The sequence below is a fragment of the Mus caroli genome, unplaced genomic scaffold, assembly GCF_978045245.1.
Source record: "Mus caroli unplaced genomic scaffold, Mus_caroli_1 scaffold_6, whole genome shotgun sequence".
NCBI lineage: Eukaryota > Metazoa > Chordata > Mammalia > Rodentia > Muridae > Mus > Mus caroli.
In genome coordinates, this window is record NW_028227261.1 from 30,808,603 (window position 1) to 30,826,255 (window position 17,653).

At 39.4% G+C, this 17,653-nt stretch overlaps 1 protein-coding gene across 4 annotated transcripts in view; it reads left to right on the forward strand.

Annotated features, from left to right (window-relative positions):
* Zmym4 (zinc finger MYM-type containing 4) overlaps nucleotides 1-17,653 on the forward strand; it is a 103,352-nt gene that overhangs the window by 75,253 nt on the left and 10,446 nt on the right. For all 4 annotated transcript variants that reach the window (XM_085838945.1, XM_085838946.1, XM_085838947.1 and 1 more), the window contains 4 exons: nucleotides 35-129; nucleotides 7,287-7,458; nucleotides 7,585-7,680; nucleotides 12,266-12,417. In XM_085838945.1, the coding sequence (XP_085695071.1) occupies nucleotides 35-129; nucleotides 7,287-7,458; nucleotides 7,585-7,680; nucleotides 12,266-12,417 (515 nt within the window). The remainder of the gene's footprint in view (nucleotides 1-34; nucleotides 130-7,286; nucleotides 7,459-7,584; nucleotides 7,681-12,265; nucleotides 12,418-17,653) is intronic.

A 17,653-nucleotide genomic window follows, 5' to 3' on the forward strand; every position in this document is an offset into this window, starting at 1 on the left:
ACCTCACACTGTGCTTTCGGCTGGCTTTTTTCAGAATCTTTTGACCCACTTAATAAAGGACAGGGAATCCAGGCACGTTCTCGAACAAGACGAAGACACAGAGATGGATTCCCCCAGCCCAGACGGCGAGTAAGCAGAATCTTAAGTTTAGAGTTTGTGTTCTTTTGTTTATTTTCTGACTAAAAGGTTTGTAGGAGCCCAAATTAAGTATTTTCATTCACTATTTTTTAAATGTTTTAGTTTTTAAGGTTTTTTGCTTTTGTTTCTTAGTGTAAAAAAAAAGAAAACCAGCTGGGCGTGGTAGCGGGCACGCCTTTAATCCCAGCACTTGGGAGGCAGAGGCAGGCGGATTTCTGAGTTTGAGGCCAGCCTGGTCTACAAAGTGAGTTCCACGACAGCCAGGGCTACAGAGAAACCCTGTCTCGAAAAACCAAAAAAAAAAAAAAAAGAAAGAAAGAAAGAAAGAAAATAAAGAAAGAAAGAAAGAAAGAAAACCAACAATACCATTTACTACATATTTATTTCTATCAGGATGTTTTCTTTGGTATTTAAACTTACAGATTTTGACTTATTACTTTAGAAATCTTTTTATAGGGCCCTGAGAGAGAGAGATCAGGGTTAAAGAGCGCTTGTTGCTCTTACAGAAAACCAAGGTTTGATAACCAGCACCTACATGACAGACAGACAGCTCACAACTGCCTGCTGCTCCAGCTCCCAGAGCTTCTGGGTGTCATCTTCCGCTCTCTACAGGCATTGCATAAACATACATGCAGGCAGAATACCCATAAACATTAAAAAAAAATTGCGGGGGCACTTTTTATAATATTTAATGGGCCCATGAGATGGTTTTAGAGGGTAAAGGTGCTTGTTCCCAAGCTTCATAACTGAGTTTGAGCCTTAGGACTCACAGTGAAAGAAGAGCTAGGACTCCTGTAAACACATTAGACCCTAGCATGTCCAGGATGATAGTTGCCCACCTGCATATGTGTGCATGCACACACACACAATAAAAAGTAAATAAATTCAAGGTAGTTAATAATCCAGAGACTACAGAAATGACGCAACAGTTAAGAGCTCCTTTTGTTCTTGCAGAGAACCTACTACCCCAGGAGATTCAACACACTTGTCTGGATTCTAGGAACACCATCACAAACCTGAACTTAGCCACACATACATATTAGTAAAAGTAATCCAAAGTTTTTAGTCTCAACACTTGGGAGGCAGAGGCAAGAGGATCTCTGAGTTTAAGGCTAACCTGGTTTGCAAATCCAGTTTCAAGACACCCAAGGTTACACAGAGAAACCCTGTCTCAAAATAAAATAGACAAAAACTAAAGAAAAATCTAAATTTTCTGTTTAAAGTCTAGATTTGGCTAATTTGGAAGTTCTAATAAAAAGTTAACTTTTATGTGATAAGATTACTAATTATATTCATATACGTAGTTTTTCATGTTAAAAAGGTTTTCCAAAAAATAAAAGAGGAATAGCTAGTGAGATGGCTCAGTGAGTTAAGGCACTTGCTGCCTAACCCCTAACCCAAGGACAGTCCTTCTTCCTCTCCAGTTACCAGTAATCCTGAACACACACAGAGAAAATAGACTAGTTCATCCTTTTTATTGAGCCCCATTTTCACATGGTGTAGTTTCTCCTCCTACTGCTTATGGAATCCTCCCCACCTCCCAAGAATACAGCAGAATGAACATTCACAAACAAGACAACAAAAGGAAAATTAAAACAAACAAGCAAAAGACCAAAAATAAACACAGCAAAAATTTTTAAATGTCTACAAAAATACTATTGAGTTTGTTCTGTGCTGGCCAAATGCCCCTGAGCATACAGCCTGTCCTGAAGTGTGGTTGACACCGAGGGAGACTCCAATGGAGAAAATGGATTTTTTTCTTTGCCAATGGGTTTCAATTGCAGAATACCTTCTTAGTGATGGGACGCTGGGTATACTTGTCCATCTCAGGGCTGGGACCCCCATCTGGCTTGAACCTATACAGGTATTGTGGAGGGCGTTATAGTCTGTGAGCTCATGTTAGTCCTCTTGTGTCTGCAAGACCGTGCTTCCTTATCATCCATCACTTGTGCCTCTTAAGTTTAAAAAGAATAACCTTTTAAAAATAGCCTTACATTTTTAGAATTGAGTTTTAGTTGTATTTGAGCTCATAAGTGCTAAATACAGTTTTGTGGGCTTTGACAAATGATTACTGTGTAACCACTGCTAACCATGAACCATTGAGTTCTATGAACATTTCCTAGTCTTTTGTAATCAGCCTTATCTCCAGATGTTGACAGCAGCCAGTCTGTTATATAAGTTGATGGAAATGGTACTGTTTTTCCTTTACTGAAATTGCAGATTAGTAGTATCATACAGTATTGTCTTCCTAGTTTAGCTTTGCTGACAGCAGAGAGCCTTTGAGGTTCATCCACCCTCTTTGTTTCTGAGCAGCATGCAGTGTAAAAACAGACAAAATTTGTGTTACTGCCTAAGAAGTAATGCAAATTTTGGACTATCTAGACAGTTGTTAGGATTACTCTAGTGTAAATTTTCACATGAACATATGCTTTCATTTTTCTTGAGGAATAATATTTAGAAATAAAATTACTAGGTTTTATGCTAAGTATATTTAACATTATAAAAGCTACCACACTGTTTGCGTGTTCTGTTTTACATTCCCACAAGCAGTGTAATGTAGTCCATAAGTGCCATGATTTTTGCTAACACTAGCCTGTCTAGTAGATTATGAGATTGTTTGTTCTGCTCCTGGTGATAAAAGGTTAGTGAACATGTTTTTATAGGCATCTTTGTGAACCATGTTTGGCAGGATATCTTAGTCTTTGAGCACATCCTTTGTGGAATGCATGGTGACTGGGGGGTGGTTGTTAGTGACTGGTACTCTTTTGTTTTTTTGTATTTGTTGGTTTTGTTTGTGTGTTGTTTAAAAATGGGATATTATTTTATTGTGTCTTTTGTTGGGAGGTTGCCCTGGAAATCAACAGTATTTCTGCTTCTGCTTTCTAAAGTTGAGATTACTTGTGTAATCTCAATGATAAACCAGTATATTTTTTAATATGGGAATAATTTCTTTATTAATCAGGAATTTTCTCATGTGACTCATTCCTTCATTGATTTTATTGCAGAGTTTGAAGTTGAACCCAAGGCACACACATTTAAAAAAAAAAAAAGATTTACTTATTTATATGAGCACACTATCTCTGTCTTCAGACACACCAGAAGAAGGCATCAGCTCTCATTACAGATGGCTGTGAGCCACCATGTGGTTGCTGGGAATTGAACACAGGACCTCTGGAAGAGCAGTCAGTGCTCATAACTGCTAAGCCATCTCTCCAGCCCAAAAATACCTCATTTTAATTTTGAGAAATTCTTCTTTTCTAGTTTTGACTCTTTGATAATTCATGCTTTAAAATATTCTTTCCAAAAGTCATTACCTCACAAGTGGTGTCTAAAATAATCTCTTATGTTTTATTTTACAAATATTATGGCTTTATCTTTGATTTTTCTGGTCTATTTTGACTTAAATTTTCTGCATGAGTTCAAGTGAATGTCAAGGCTGAATTCTTCCCACATGGCCATCCAGTTGCTATCACATCACATATAGATAATATTGGTTTTACCTCATCAAACTCCAGCTTCACTTTTCTTTAAAAGAATGCTAATCATATAAGTCTAGTTTTGAAGTCTCCATTCTGTTATATTGAGTTTTTTTTAAAAAATATTTTATACCATTAACATGTTTCTTTTTTAAAAAAGATTTTTATTTTTTAAAATTATTTTTGTCTATGTCTATGCATTTGTGTGCAATTTTCTGAGGAAGCTAGAAATATTAGATCTCTCTGGAGCTGGAATTACATGTGATTGTGAGCTGGGTGGTATAGGTCTCTGCAGAGCGCTACTTGCTCTTAACCACTGAGCTATCTCTCTAGCCTCTAATACCAGTTTTTAAAATTGTAGCTTTACAGTTGAGTCTCAGAGTTATCCTAGATCCATATAGATCATAGAATTGACATCTTTAGTAATTGTGCTGTTTAGTCTATTAAGGTACTATCTCCCCAGTTTATTTACTTACTTTGTGTGCCAGTGTATAATATATACCTGGGTGGCCTGCAGCGTTATATTTAGTGTTCCTTGTAGGCTTTCTTCTGAGTTTTCTTCAAATTTTGACCCTGGTTAGATAATGGACTTTATTGGGTGAACTTTTGTATCTAGTGATACAGTATCTGGTTTTTGTTGTTGGTTCGTTTTGTAGTCTATATAAACTGGTGAGATACATTGATTTTTCTTTAAATGACTTACTTTTTCCTAATATATATATTTTTCATATAATGCTGGATTAAGTTTGACAAATGGTTTGTTAGGGTTTTAAATTCTTTATTGTCTCTGCCTCCTCAAATGTTGGGACATGTGCCACCACACCTTGCCTTGTGAAAAGGTTTTAAATTATAAACCTGATGGTGTCTTTGGATATAGGTTATCTGATCTTTTTTCTTTTCTTTTCTTTTCTTTTCTTTTCTTTTCTTTTCTTTTCTTTTCTTTTCTTTTCTTTTCTTTTCTTTTCTTTTTGTTTTTTGAGACAGGGTTTCTCTGTGTAGCCCTGGCTGTCCTGGAACTCACTTTGTAGACCAGGCTGGCCTCGAACTCAGAGGCAGACCATGCCTGCCTCTGCCTCCTGAGTGCTGGGATTAAAGGCGTGCACCACCACGCCCGGCTTCTGATCTTTTCTATTATAAGATTTTTTTTTTTTTTTTTTTTTTTGGTTTTTCGAGACAGGGTTTCTCTGTGTAGCCCTGGCTGTCCTGGCACTCACTTTGTAGACCAGGCTGGCCTCGAACTCAGAAATCCGCCTGCCTCTGCCTCCCGAGTGCTGGGATTAAAGGCGTGCGCCACCACGCCCGGCTCTATTATAAGATTTTTAACAATGTATATATACATGCATCCCTGGACGTTGAACTCAGGGATGCATACAAAGCCAGTGCTTTATCACTTGAGCTATACACCCAGCCCTTTTAATTGTCTTTGTTTTGAGGCAGATTGTCAATTAGTTGCCCAGGCCGCCATTAAGTTCACGCTGTCGATTAACCAAACTTTTATTTGAGATTCTTTTGAGTCATGTACTTGTCATGTACATCACTGTATTGAGGCTTTTTTCTATAACTTACCAAATTATTGATATAAGTGTTCTATATTTGTACTGCATGTGTGCTTGGTACTCAGAAATTCCAGAAAAGGGCATTGGGTTCTTTGAAACTGATGTTACAGGTAGTTGTGATTTGCGGGGTAGGTACTGGCAATTGCAGCTATGTCCTTTAGAAGAGCATCCAGTGTTTTTAACTGCTGAGCCATTAATCCAGTTTCCAGGATTCTATTTAGATTTTAAGCATCAATTTACAAGTTAAAATCAGCAATGATGTCATAAATGATATTCTTTTTTATCTCTTCAGTGACAGTGTTCTTGGTATTTTGGTATTACCATTGTTTAAAATTACATATTTTAAAAGGGCCAACTTCTATTTTATCTGGGTTTTTTTACCACATTGTTTTATCCCATTTTTATTTCCTTGTTTAATGTTTTTGTTAGTATAAATTAATTATATATAACAGTGAATTTCATTATGATATTTTCATATAAGCACATGGTGTATTTAGATGACATTCCCACACACACACACACACACACACACACACACACAACTTCCAGTAACCTTTCTGGTCCTCATCCCAATAGTTCACTTCCTCTTTTCAGCTAACCTCTGTCTTTTCATATCTTTCCTGTTTGTTTTCTTAGTGACCTGATGAGTTTCATTAGAATTGCTTACAGGAGCAACCTTTCCTCACTCACAGATTGTTAACAACACTTAGACTTATGATGTGGTGTGGGCCTACCTCAGCTCCTTTCTCTTCATCTCACTCCTTTGCTTTGGCCTTTTGGAGACAGAGTAACACTGTGTAGCCATGGCTGACTTCACCTGGCTAAGTAGATCAGGATGGCTTCAAAATTGCAAGAATTTACCTGCCTCTTCCTTCCAAGCGCTGAGATTACAGGCATGTGTCATGGCCAGTCTTTAGCATTTTAAGATGTTTAGATTGTGGATCTTACTTTGGCTTTTTATTTTAGTTCCCTTCCTCTCATCCTCTCCCTCCCTCCCTCCCTCCCTCCCTCCCTCCCTTTCTACTTTACTGGAGCTAGTACCCTGAGTTTCACTCATGCTAGGCACATGTTCTGCCTGAGTTGCAGGACAGAGTTTTTTCACTTTTTCAAAAGTTTGTCAGTACTTTGAACATCTGCATCTGTATTATTATTATTTTATTTATTTTTTTTTTTTTTTGGTTTTTCGAGACAGGGTTTCTCTGTATAGCCCTGGCTGTCCTGGAACTCACTTTGTAGACCAGGCTGGCCTCGAACTCAGAAATCCGCCTGCCTCTGCCTCCCGAGTGCTGGGATTAAAGGCGTGCGCCACCACGCCCGGCATTTAGAAAGTAATCTTTTTTTAAAATTTATTTATTTATTATATGTAAGTACACTGTAGCTGTCTTCAGACACTCCAGAATAGGGCATCAGATTTCGTTATGGATGGTTGTGAGCCACCATGTGGTTGCTGGGATTTGAACTCTGGACCTTTGGAAGAGCAGTCGGCGCTCTTAACCCTGAGCCATCTCGCCAGCCCCTGCATCTGTATTATATCCTCACAGGGTTTTATGATTTTCACTTAAAATTATAACATCTAATTATAGCTGTAATTTCTTCCTTGATCTATACATTATTTATAGGTATACTATTTATGATTTGGGAAGATTTCTTGACAGTCTTCCAGTATTGGCTTTAAGTCTGTTTCTTGTGTGAATGATTTATGGAGGCCTGTTTTATAGCTTGGAATATAACCTATTCAAGTGAACTGATAATAGAACACATGACAATGGTTATATATCAGTTTCTTAAATGTTGGTAGGAACTGTAGCAATTTCTTTTCATATAAATTAGGTTAAATACTTTCTTGGAGTTTTGAGAACGGGTCCTCTATCATCTGGACTTTGTATGGAACTAAGAATGACCTTGTACTTCCTCATCCTCCCACCTCCACTTCCCAAGCACGGGGCCAGCTTTGCATCGCTACACCTAAAAATCCAGCCCTGAATTCTGAATCTTTATGATATAAAAATAAATTTTATTTTTACTCAATAGGATTATTTTCTTTGCATCTCTGAGAAATTAGACTTTTAAAATTTCAAAGTAAGTTTAATAGGTTGAATTTTTGGAATTCTCACAGGGGAGGAAGAAGTCTGTAGTACCTGTGGAACCCAGAAGTCTTATTCAAGGAGCCTTGCAAGGGTGCTCAGTGTCTGGAATGACACTGAAGTATATGTATGGGGTAAATGCCTGGAAGAACTGGGTTCAGTGGAAAAATGCCAAGGACGAACAAGGAGATCTGAAGTGTGGGGGTAAGTAGACATTGTATTTTGATGTGTGGATCTACGAATTAGAAACAAAGTCATAAATATATTCAAAGACGATTAGAGCTTGGTTTTATACAGTCCCACTTGATTGTTATTTACCTGTCTCATTAGGAGGTGATCTTGCCTCTGCTAGTCCGTGTTCTGACTCCTTAGGAAGTGCTCAAGACCATGCACTCTCTCAAGAATCCTCAGAGCAAGGCTGTAAAGGTAAAAGTTGCTAATGTCTCTCTGCTGTAGGTTACTTATAGTATTGGAGTTTAAATTGTTTTTATGTGTGTGAGTGAGTATTTTGCCTATATGTATATCTGTGGAATATGTGCATGCCTGGTGCATGCAGAAGCCAGAAGAGGGCATTGGATCCCCTAGAAATAGAGCTACAGGCAGCTGGAAGAGCAATCAGTGCTCTTAACCACTGAACCATCTCTCCAGCCCCTAGTAATATTGTTGATTTAATTTTGTAAACTGACCAGATGTGGCTAGGTTTGCTAGTCTTGGCACTGCAAAGAAAAGAGAATTAATAGTTCAGGGTAATTTTCAGCTGCACAATGAGGTCAAGGCTCCCAGAAAGAGGAAGGGCTCTGAGCTGAGTTTTAAATGTTAAGATTTAGAGTCTTAAGAGTAATTAACTTCATATCCTCAGTTGTAAAGATGTTACTGTGTACTCAGCTGGTGCCGAGTTTATACAGCATGTATAGTTAATTTTCTTTTTAAGCACATAAATAATTCAAAATAATCTAATGTGTATGTATAATAAACTATATTAAACTGTAAGGATTTTATGATATTTTGGATTTAAAAAAAAATCAAGAAAAGACTTGCTGCTTCTGTATAAATATTCCCCGCTATTGAGATCCCTATGGCTTTAGAAAATGTTTAAGATATATTTTATGTGTATTCGTGTTTTGCCTGCATTTACATATATGCATAACACAGATGCCTGGTGGCTGAAGAGGTCAGAAGAGAAGGTGAGATTCCCCTGGAACTAGAGTTACAGAGGCTGTGAGTTGCCATGGAGGTGCTGGAAAGCAAACCCAGGCCCTCTGCAAGAGCAACCATTCGTTGCTCTTATCTTCCTTTTTTTTTTTTTTTTTAGATTTTATTTTTTATATATATGATGAGCATACTGTAGCTGTCTTCAGACGTACCAGAAGAGGGCATCAGATCTCATTACAGGTTACCGTGAGCCACCATGTGGTTGCTGGGATTTGAACTCAGGACCTCTGGAAGAACAGTTGGTGCTCTTAACCTCTGAGCCATCTCTCCAGCCCCCGCTCTTATCTTCTGAACCATCTCTCTAGCCTCGAGATCCATAATGCCTTTTAATGTTTGTTTCATTTTAGTATCTAGCCATTTAGACTCAAATAATTCAAATACAGCACTCATGTACTATGACACCTTTTTTTAGACTTCCATAAGTTTCCACTTTTTGTTGATTTGATTTACTGATCTAGACTGTTTTTGTGTTTTGTTTTTATTACTTTGTGTTGTATACCAGTAGAGTCAGAATGGATGAAGTGAGGTTGGTTTGTTTGTTTTTTAATAAAAGAGAGTTTAATTTGACACTTGCCATTTTAGAGGGTTAGAGCCCATGAGCATCCCAGCAGACAATATGGTGGCAGGCAGGCATGAGTATTTAGAAAGCCTGTCCCCAGTTACATACCTTGTCCAACAAGGCTGCACCCTCTAATGCTTCCCAGCTAGTACCACCAAATAGGGACCAAGCATTCAAATACATAACTTGTAAGGACCATTCTCTCTCTTTTTTTTTTTTTTTTTTTTGGTTTTTCGAGACAGGGTTTCTCTGTATAGCCCTGGCTGTTGCCTCCCGAGTGCTGGGATTAAAGGCGTGCGCCACCACGCCCGGCTTGTAAGGACCATTCTCATTCAAACTACCATATTCCACTTCCTGACCTCTATAGGCTTGTAGCCATATCATAATGCAAAATGCATTCAGTCCAACTTGAAAAGTCTCCATGGTCTTTCAGTCTCAACATTGTTTGAAAGTCTCTTGTGAGACTCAAGACAATATAACAGTTGTAACCTGCAAAATCAAAGCAAATGTGTACTTCTAATGTATATTGACACAGAATATGTATTAATGTTTGAAAGGAAGGAATAGGGGCATACTGAGGAAATACTGGACCAAAGCAGGACCAAAACCCAGCACAGCAAACTTTAAATCCTATAGTTCTATGTCTGATGTCAAATGGTTCAGATGGCTCCACTCTTCCAGCTTTGTTGACTACAACACACTTCTCTCTCCTGGGCTGACTTCATTTCCTATCTGTAGCTCTAATGGCTCCGGCATCTTGAACATTTAGGGACCTGTCCAGTGCAATCTTGACTTTCCTTTCATAGCTTTACAAAATGGCCTCTCTGGTCCGCCAGTAAGGGACTCCCCCTGCCTCACACCGGAGCTAAGTGTCTCTCCTTAGCAGCAGAGGAAGATTGGTACCACAACCTTCACTACTGTATTCTCTATGATCCAAAGCCAGGACCACATGAACAACACTGCCAAGTCCTGTTGTTTGCTTGGGATTCCGCTTGACCCCCTGGAGTCAAATTTGCATAAGCTTGCATTTGTTGCTGTTTGTTTGTTTATATTTTGTGGGTTGGGCTTGAGATTTTCCAACTATACATTTTCTCTTACAAGTAGGTGATTATCAGGTTTTGACTTTTATTGCTAGTAGTCTGTTTGCTGGCCTTGGAGCTCACCAAGTTCTGATCAGAGCAGGCGGTTGCTACTCTGTTCTGTGATGACTCACAGTCTCTATAAATCAAGTGTTAGCCTTTGTTCTCTAAAGGGTCTGTAAATGCTTTCCTATTGGGAAGTCGTGCCTGCAACCATTTCCCTGTTGTGTAGCTTTCTTCATTGAGAGAACAGAGAGAGCCAGGTGCAATATATCTGTAATTCCTGTATATTCAGCTGTTTAGAGGCACAGGAATTAAGATTATTTGAGTTTATAAGTTCAATACTAGCCTTGACAACTTAGACTCAAACTTAAAAACAAAATGTGGGTGGAAAATGGTAGGAGTGAAAGTGGTCTGGTGGCTGGGCAGTGGTGCTGCACACCTTTAATCCCAGCACTTGGGAGGCAGAGAGAGGCAGGCAGATCTCTGAGTTTAACAACAGCCTGGTCTACAGAGCTGCCAGGGATACAAAGAGAAACCCCTATCTCAAAAAAAAAAAAAATGAGACATACAGGGGGCGGGGGAATGAACACAGACACACAGACTAGTAATATTGTTTTAGATTACCAAGTCTTCAGATTGATAGGCACAGGAGCTGTTCAGTCATTTCTACTTGTCATTTTTCCACAAAATCTGTAGAATGTGTTATTCACCAGATATCCAGATACGCCGAGGACAGGGACGGTCCTAGGATCCTCCCTTACCTTGTGCAGAGCCAACATAGAAGAATCACAGGCATATCTTTGGGAAGTGTAAGCCTGTTGGCATGCATGAAAGCAGTGATGGGGGTTCATACTGCATAGCCCAGATGAGTGTGTTCCAGTGGGAGCTGTACACGGGGTAACTCTACTGCTGGAAACAGAGATTTTCACTTCTTCACAGTCTTAGTCTAACACATGAAACTCGTGCTTGGCCTGAATTTGTTCATATTTTCTTCCCTTTCCCCAATTTCTCTGAACCAGTTCATTTAATGACCTAGCAACAGCAGTACTGCATTCTAACATTTCTAGGAGCATGATGGTATTCTGTGTTATTTGAAATAATCTTACACTAAGTTCTGAGAAAGAGAAAGTTAGGCAGCACTTCCTCAGTGGATCTTCCCAGTGCCTTTAATACAGCAATAGGCCCAGGAGTTCCTTGATTCTTCAGAAGTAAATACAGTATTGAGTTTTTCAAATTGACCTGGTCTTAGTACAAACCCAGTCCCAGTTTTCTCCAATTCCCATATAGAACCAGATTTCCTATATCTGAAGCTGGCCTCAAGGTAGGCGGTGGGGGGTGAGGAGAGAGAGAGAGAGAGAGAGAGAGAGAGAGAGAGAGAGAGAGAGAGAGAGAGAGAGAGAGGCAGAGGAGAGCGAGAAATCTAATAGGGAAGAGTTCAGTTAAAAGAGTCTGAAGGAAGCAACACAGGGCTATACCACAAAGAATGAAGATTTAAAAGGCAGGCAGATAAAGAATACCAATTTGAAGATGCAAAAGATCTCCAGAGAACATTCAATAACAATTTTCAAGGCCTAGGACTGTGCTGCAGCAGGGAGAGCATTTGCTCAGTATGTCTGTCTCTGTCTGACTCTCTCTGTCTATGTCTCTCTCTCTCTCTCTCTCTCTCTCTTCACTATGTAGCCCTGGCTGTCCAGAATTTGCTGTGTACACAAGGCTGGACTCTAACTCAAAAGAGATTTATCTGCCTGCTTCTTCCTCTCATGCTGGAATTAAAAGCACACACCATTGTGCCCAACTTCTTTTTGTTTACTTTCATAGAGTCCTAGTTAAATAAAACTTGTGCCATACATAGTACTTGTTATACCATATGCAGTAAACCATCTTTATTTGTCTACTGGTAAAACAGATCTGTTCTTTGATTGGTTTTTTTAATTCTGCACAGGGTTTTTCTTTGTAGCCCAGGCTAGCCTAGACCTCAGAATCCTCCTGCTTTAGCATCTTGAGAGCACAGATTACAGGTGCGCTTTCCTGTTTACAATGTCTTTGTGATCCAATACAGTGTTCAGGGCACAATGGTACTTGTGTTGATTTAGTAAATAGTAGTTATACAGTGTTTTCTAAAGTTAATGTTTCAGATGTGTTTTCTGCCTTTCCACAGCCCGCTCTGTGAAACTGAAGGAAGATATTCTGTCCTGCACTTTTTCTGAGTTGAGTTTGGGCTTATGCCAGTTTATCCAAGAGGTGCGGAGACCAAATGGTGAAAAGTATGACCCAGACAGTATCTTATACCTGTGCCTTGGAATTCAGCAGGTACCAATTTCAATAACACATTTGATTGGTTTTATCATCTGAGATACTTAATGAATTAAATTGAAAATGAATGTATATTGTCATTTAGTTTTGTTATAAACTTTTTTTTGGGGGGGTGAACTGCTACAATTTAAAAGTCTTAACATATAGCCCTTCCTAAATTAAACTGAGAATGTTGGTAGAATAAGAGATGTGGGGGTCATGTATTTTACAGGTAAACAAACAAAAAAACGTGTAAATAGCCGGGCGTTGGTGGCGCACGCCTTTAATCCCAGCACTTGGGAGGCAGAGACAGGTGGATTTCTGAGTTCAAGGCCAGCCTGGTCTACAGATTGAGTTCCAGGACAGCCAGGGCTACACAGAGAAACCCTGTCTCGAAAAACCAAACCAACCAACCAAACAAACAAAAAACGTGTAAATAGTCTACCTAGACACGACTGACTGTCTGCATGAATATATGCTTTATTTGCACTTTTGAAGTACAAAATAAAATAATAGATATGTGAATACTTAACATTTGCAACAGTCAATTGTTCATAAGAGTGCGACAAGAGTTTCAGCAGCTAGAGACGGTGCATGCTTTCTACAGCAACTTGAGCATAGGATTTATGAGGGTTTTCTCCTCTTTTTCCTAATTTTTATTCAGTATCTCTTCAACATTTGTTTATGGCTAGGACAGGTTTGGTTCATGCTCATAGGATGAGTTATAGGATGAATTATAGAATTCTGTTACTAGAGATGCTGAGTCAGTCGGATTACAAGTTTGGGAGCAATTACATAGTCATAAATCAAAAATCACCCATTACAGCTAAGTTCTGACACGTTTGTAAGTTACCCGATATTGTTAGTGCTCACCAAGTGTGAGAGTTAAGTAAATAGAGGGTAATCATAAAATTGAGCATATCATTTAAACCATAAGTTTATTTACAAATTAGAATGTGGATATGGTAGCATATGCCTGGAATCTCACCTTCTTAAGAGGATGACGCTGAATGACTGCAAGTTGAAGGACAGCCTAGGCTACATGGTGAGGCCTCCATTTAAAAAAAAGTAATGTCTAGTGACACATTCAGTAAACAAAAGTATAAGTTATATGTATTACTATATAGTGACATTGGTATGAATTTATAACATGAAATAAAAATGTATGCAGTGGTAATTGTCTCTGGGTGGTTTTATCTGACTGTTCTTAAACAAGGTAGGTGTTTTCATTTGTTTTGTTTTTTAATTACAAAAGTAAGTGCCAAGTTGGGTAGCACACAGCTATTAGCCCAGCTCTCAGGAGGCAGAGGCAAGAGGATCTCTGTGAGTTCAAGACCAACCTTGTCTATGTAGCCCTAGGACAGTCAGTTCTACACAGACCTGTCTCAAAAAACAAACAAACAAACAAATGACAAAAATAAGTAGCTAGCAGACTGGAGAGATGGCTTAGCAGTTAATAGTACTGATTGTTCTTCCATAGGTCCTCAGTTTCTTCCTAGGCACATGTTGCTTGCCTTTTTCCCATAGGGATCAGAAGAAGAGGTCTGATAAATCCCCTGGAACTGGAGTTATAGACAGTCGTGAGCTGCCATTAGGTGCTGGGAACTGAATCCAGGTCTATTGCAAGAATATCAATTGCGCTTAACTGCTGAACCATCTCTCCAGCTTTGCTATGTGTGTACCTATGCCTCTGTCTTTCTATCTGAAAGAGAATGGGAGGGATATGTGTGTGTACATGTGTATACATGTGTGAGGGTGCACATACATGCCCTGTATTACTCTGTTTTATTCCCTGAGACAGGGGATCTCACAGAATCTGAAACGTGACTTATCATCAAATTCCAGGGCTCTGCAGGTCTCCACACTCCAGTACTAGGGTTTCAGGCCCACCTAGCCATGCCTGACTTGGACTGATGTGCTGGGAATTCAAATTGGGGTCCTTATGCTTGTTCAGCAAGTGTTTTATCACCGAACTATTTCCACCCTGTTCCTACCCCCAACCCCCACCAGCCCTGCTTCACTTAGTTCTTATTTAGAACAATAGGGTCTGTACAACTTGTTTCTTTCAGTGAAGGATATCATCTTTCTCTTTCTCCTTCTTTCCCCTCTCCCCCTCCCTTTCTCACCTCTTTCTTTTTTCCTTTCCTTTCCTTTCCTTTCCTTTCCTTTCCTTTCCTTTCCTTTCCTTTCCTTTCCTTTCTTTTCTTTTCTTGAAAGCAGAAAGGATCATGGGAAGTTTGAGGCCAACCTGGTATACATAATTTAGCTTGAAGCCTGCTGGGCTGCTAGGGACCAAACCTCAGGAATTGCTTGCATAGCAGATGCTTTACAAAGCATCTCAGTCCTCTACATTTATTTTTTAAATGGGGAAACATCAAAATTATATATTAATGCAGTATCAGTCTATTCCCATTTTCTCTTGGATAGACAGACAGAGGCATAGACACACCAAAAACACACCAAACCAAAGTACTTAACAAGGAGCTGGAGGGGTGGTTCAGCAGTTAAGAGCAATTGATGTTCTTGCAATAGACCTGGATTCAGTTCCCAGCACCTAAATGGCAGTATCTACAAGTTCACATTACAGATCTATCTCTTTGAGCCTTTATAATTTTTTTTATGGTACAAATGTTAAAATTCTTTCTTTTCCCACTTTTTTTTGTTTTGTTTTGGTTTTGGTTTTGGTTTTTCTAGACAGGGTTTCTCTGTATAGCCCTGGCTATCCTGGAACTCACTTTGTAGACCAGGCTGGCCTTGAACTCAGAAATCTGCCTGCCTTTGCCTCCCGAGTGCTGGAATTAAAGACATGCGCCACCACGCCTGGCCTTTTCCCACTTTTTAAAAGAACATTTATTCATTTGTTTTGGGGCAGGCGTGCCATGGTGCATTTTGTAGAGACCAGAGAACTATTTGTGGGGATCTGTTCCCTCCTACTGTACTGGTCCTGGTAGATGAACTCAGGGCATCAGTTTGACAACCAGTGCCTTTACCTCCTGAGCCATCTTCCTGGTTTGTCTGTTTCTTCATCTTTTGAAATGTACAGCATATTACTATCACCTGAAATCCCCCTTCTCTGTCACAACACTCCAGATAGTCTTGCTTCTAACTCACTGACTAGCCACAGTTTGAAAGACACAAAAATGAACCCATTTTGTATTTGTCTTTCTGTACTGAGCATATTTCAGTTAGCATAGTATTTTCCAAGCCTGTCCATGTTCTTTACTTAAAATGACTGCATACTCTTTTAAAAGCGGATAGTATTGCATTATATATGGGTACCACCTTTTATTTCATCTGTTTATGGGCATTATATTAGTTAGCTTTTCTTATCACTTTGACAACATAGCTGACAGCAGTAACTTTGCAGGAAGGTTTATATTGGCATTCAGAGTCTGCAGTCACTGTAATAGATAAGCTGTGGTAGTGGGAGCGTAGGGCTTCTTTTCACCATGACCACTATACAGCTCTGGCCAGAAGCTGAGCTAGGCTGCTAACATCAAAGGTCTGCTTGGTAGACACACGTCCCAGAGTGTCTACAACCTCCCAAAGCAGTACCCATCAGCTGCTGACCATGTTTCCAAACACAAGCGGGAAAATTTCACATTCAGATTTAACACACACTGGTTGACTTCATATTTCAGTTGTTGTGGGTAATGTTGGAGTGAACTTAGAATACTAACAGTAGGCTGGAGAGATGACTGAGTCATGAAAGTGCCTGCGGTATGAGCATGAAAACCTGAATTTAGATTCTCAGAACCCATGTAAAGCTGGCATGGTGTCTGCCTGTACCTCCCAGCACTAGAGCTAATTGCCAGCCTGCCTAACATAATCAGTGAGTTTCAGATTCCATAAGAGCTCTTCTTTTTTACAAAATAAAAGATAGAAACTGAATGAGGAGACCCGCCCAACATTGACATCTGATCTGGATGTTCAGGATGATGAGGGCATCCCAAAATGGAGTTTCAGGTGGCTGTGAATGGCCATGTGGGTACTGGGAATTGACCTTGGGTCCTCTGCAAGAGCAGCGAGGGCTGAGCTCTCTCTTCAGCCTTATAGTAATATTTGAGATCACCTATTAGATCTAGAGGGATTTGTTGCCTTGCCAGCAGTATATAGGATTAGATCCATTTGTACTACTATAGTTAAGTTACATTAAGTATGCTTTAAATATATATCTTAGGGCTGGTGAGATGGCTCAGTGGGTAAGAGCACCTGACTGCTCTTCCGAATGTCCGAAGTTCAAATCCCAGCAACCACATGGTGGCTCACAACCATCTGTAATGGGATCTGACTCCCTCTTCTGGAGTGTCTGAAGACAGCTACAGTGTACTTACATATAATAATAATAATAAATATATATATATGTATATATATATTAAATAATATATTAAAATAATATATACCTTGTGGCATGCACACACACAGACTCACGGTAGAGGGGCAAAACCAGACTCAGTCCTTTTGTAGAGCAGTGTATGCTGGGCCGGGCTCTAGTCCAAGTACTTTAATCTTTATGATGTTTTTATAAACAGACCTTTGTTTGTTTGTTTTTTAACTTCCTACTTGGGTTGTAAAAGGATTTGTTGTCTATCTCCCACAACCTGCTGAGCTCCCACGTTGGCTCTGACCATTTATATGTCATAAGGGCATGTGTGTGAGCCTGTTATCTGAAAGGAGAGGAGGGAATGTGCAACTCGGTTTCTTCTGGGAGGGGTTTATAGTTTTCTCTGGCCAGCATCGTTGTGGTTAGGGCTTTCAACACAGTGGTGAATAGGCGTGGCGAGGACTGATGTTCAGCTCTCATTCCTCACAGGGATGGAGACCTTAGACCCATGCATTTCATATGTAACAGTGGATTTTAAAATGTGTGTTTGGTAAGACTAAATTTTCTACATTTCACTGGTAATTAATTGGCTTTGTTAGCTGAGTTTTAAAGTCTGTCTTCTGCTTTTTAAACTTGTGAAAGTGACTTTGTTAAAAGGACAAAAACAGAGGCTAGGGGTTGAGTCCAGTGGTCAGTGCTTATCTATCTAATAACAAGGCGAATTAGGCAAGTAAGATCATAAGTTGCTTCTGAAAAGGCCTCATTCAAATAGATATTATAGTGATGGATAATTGTTATTGACTAGGATAAATATAAATGAAAATAATTTTCTCCAGCTTATACATAGCCAGAGATGAAAGACACTGTAATAGATGTGAGATAATATCTTTACAATACTGAAGGCTCAAGCTATAGACTCAGCAAATGCTT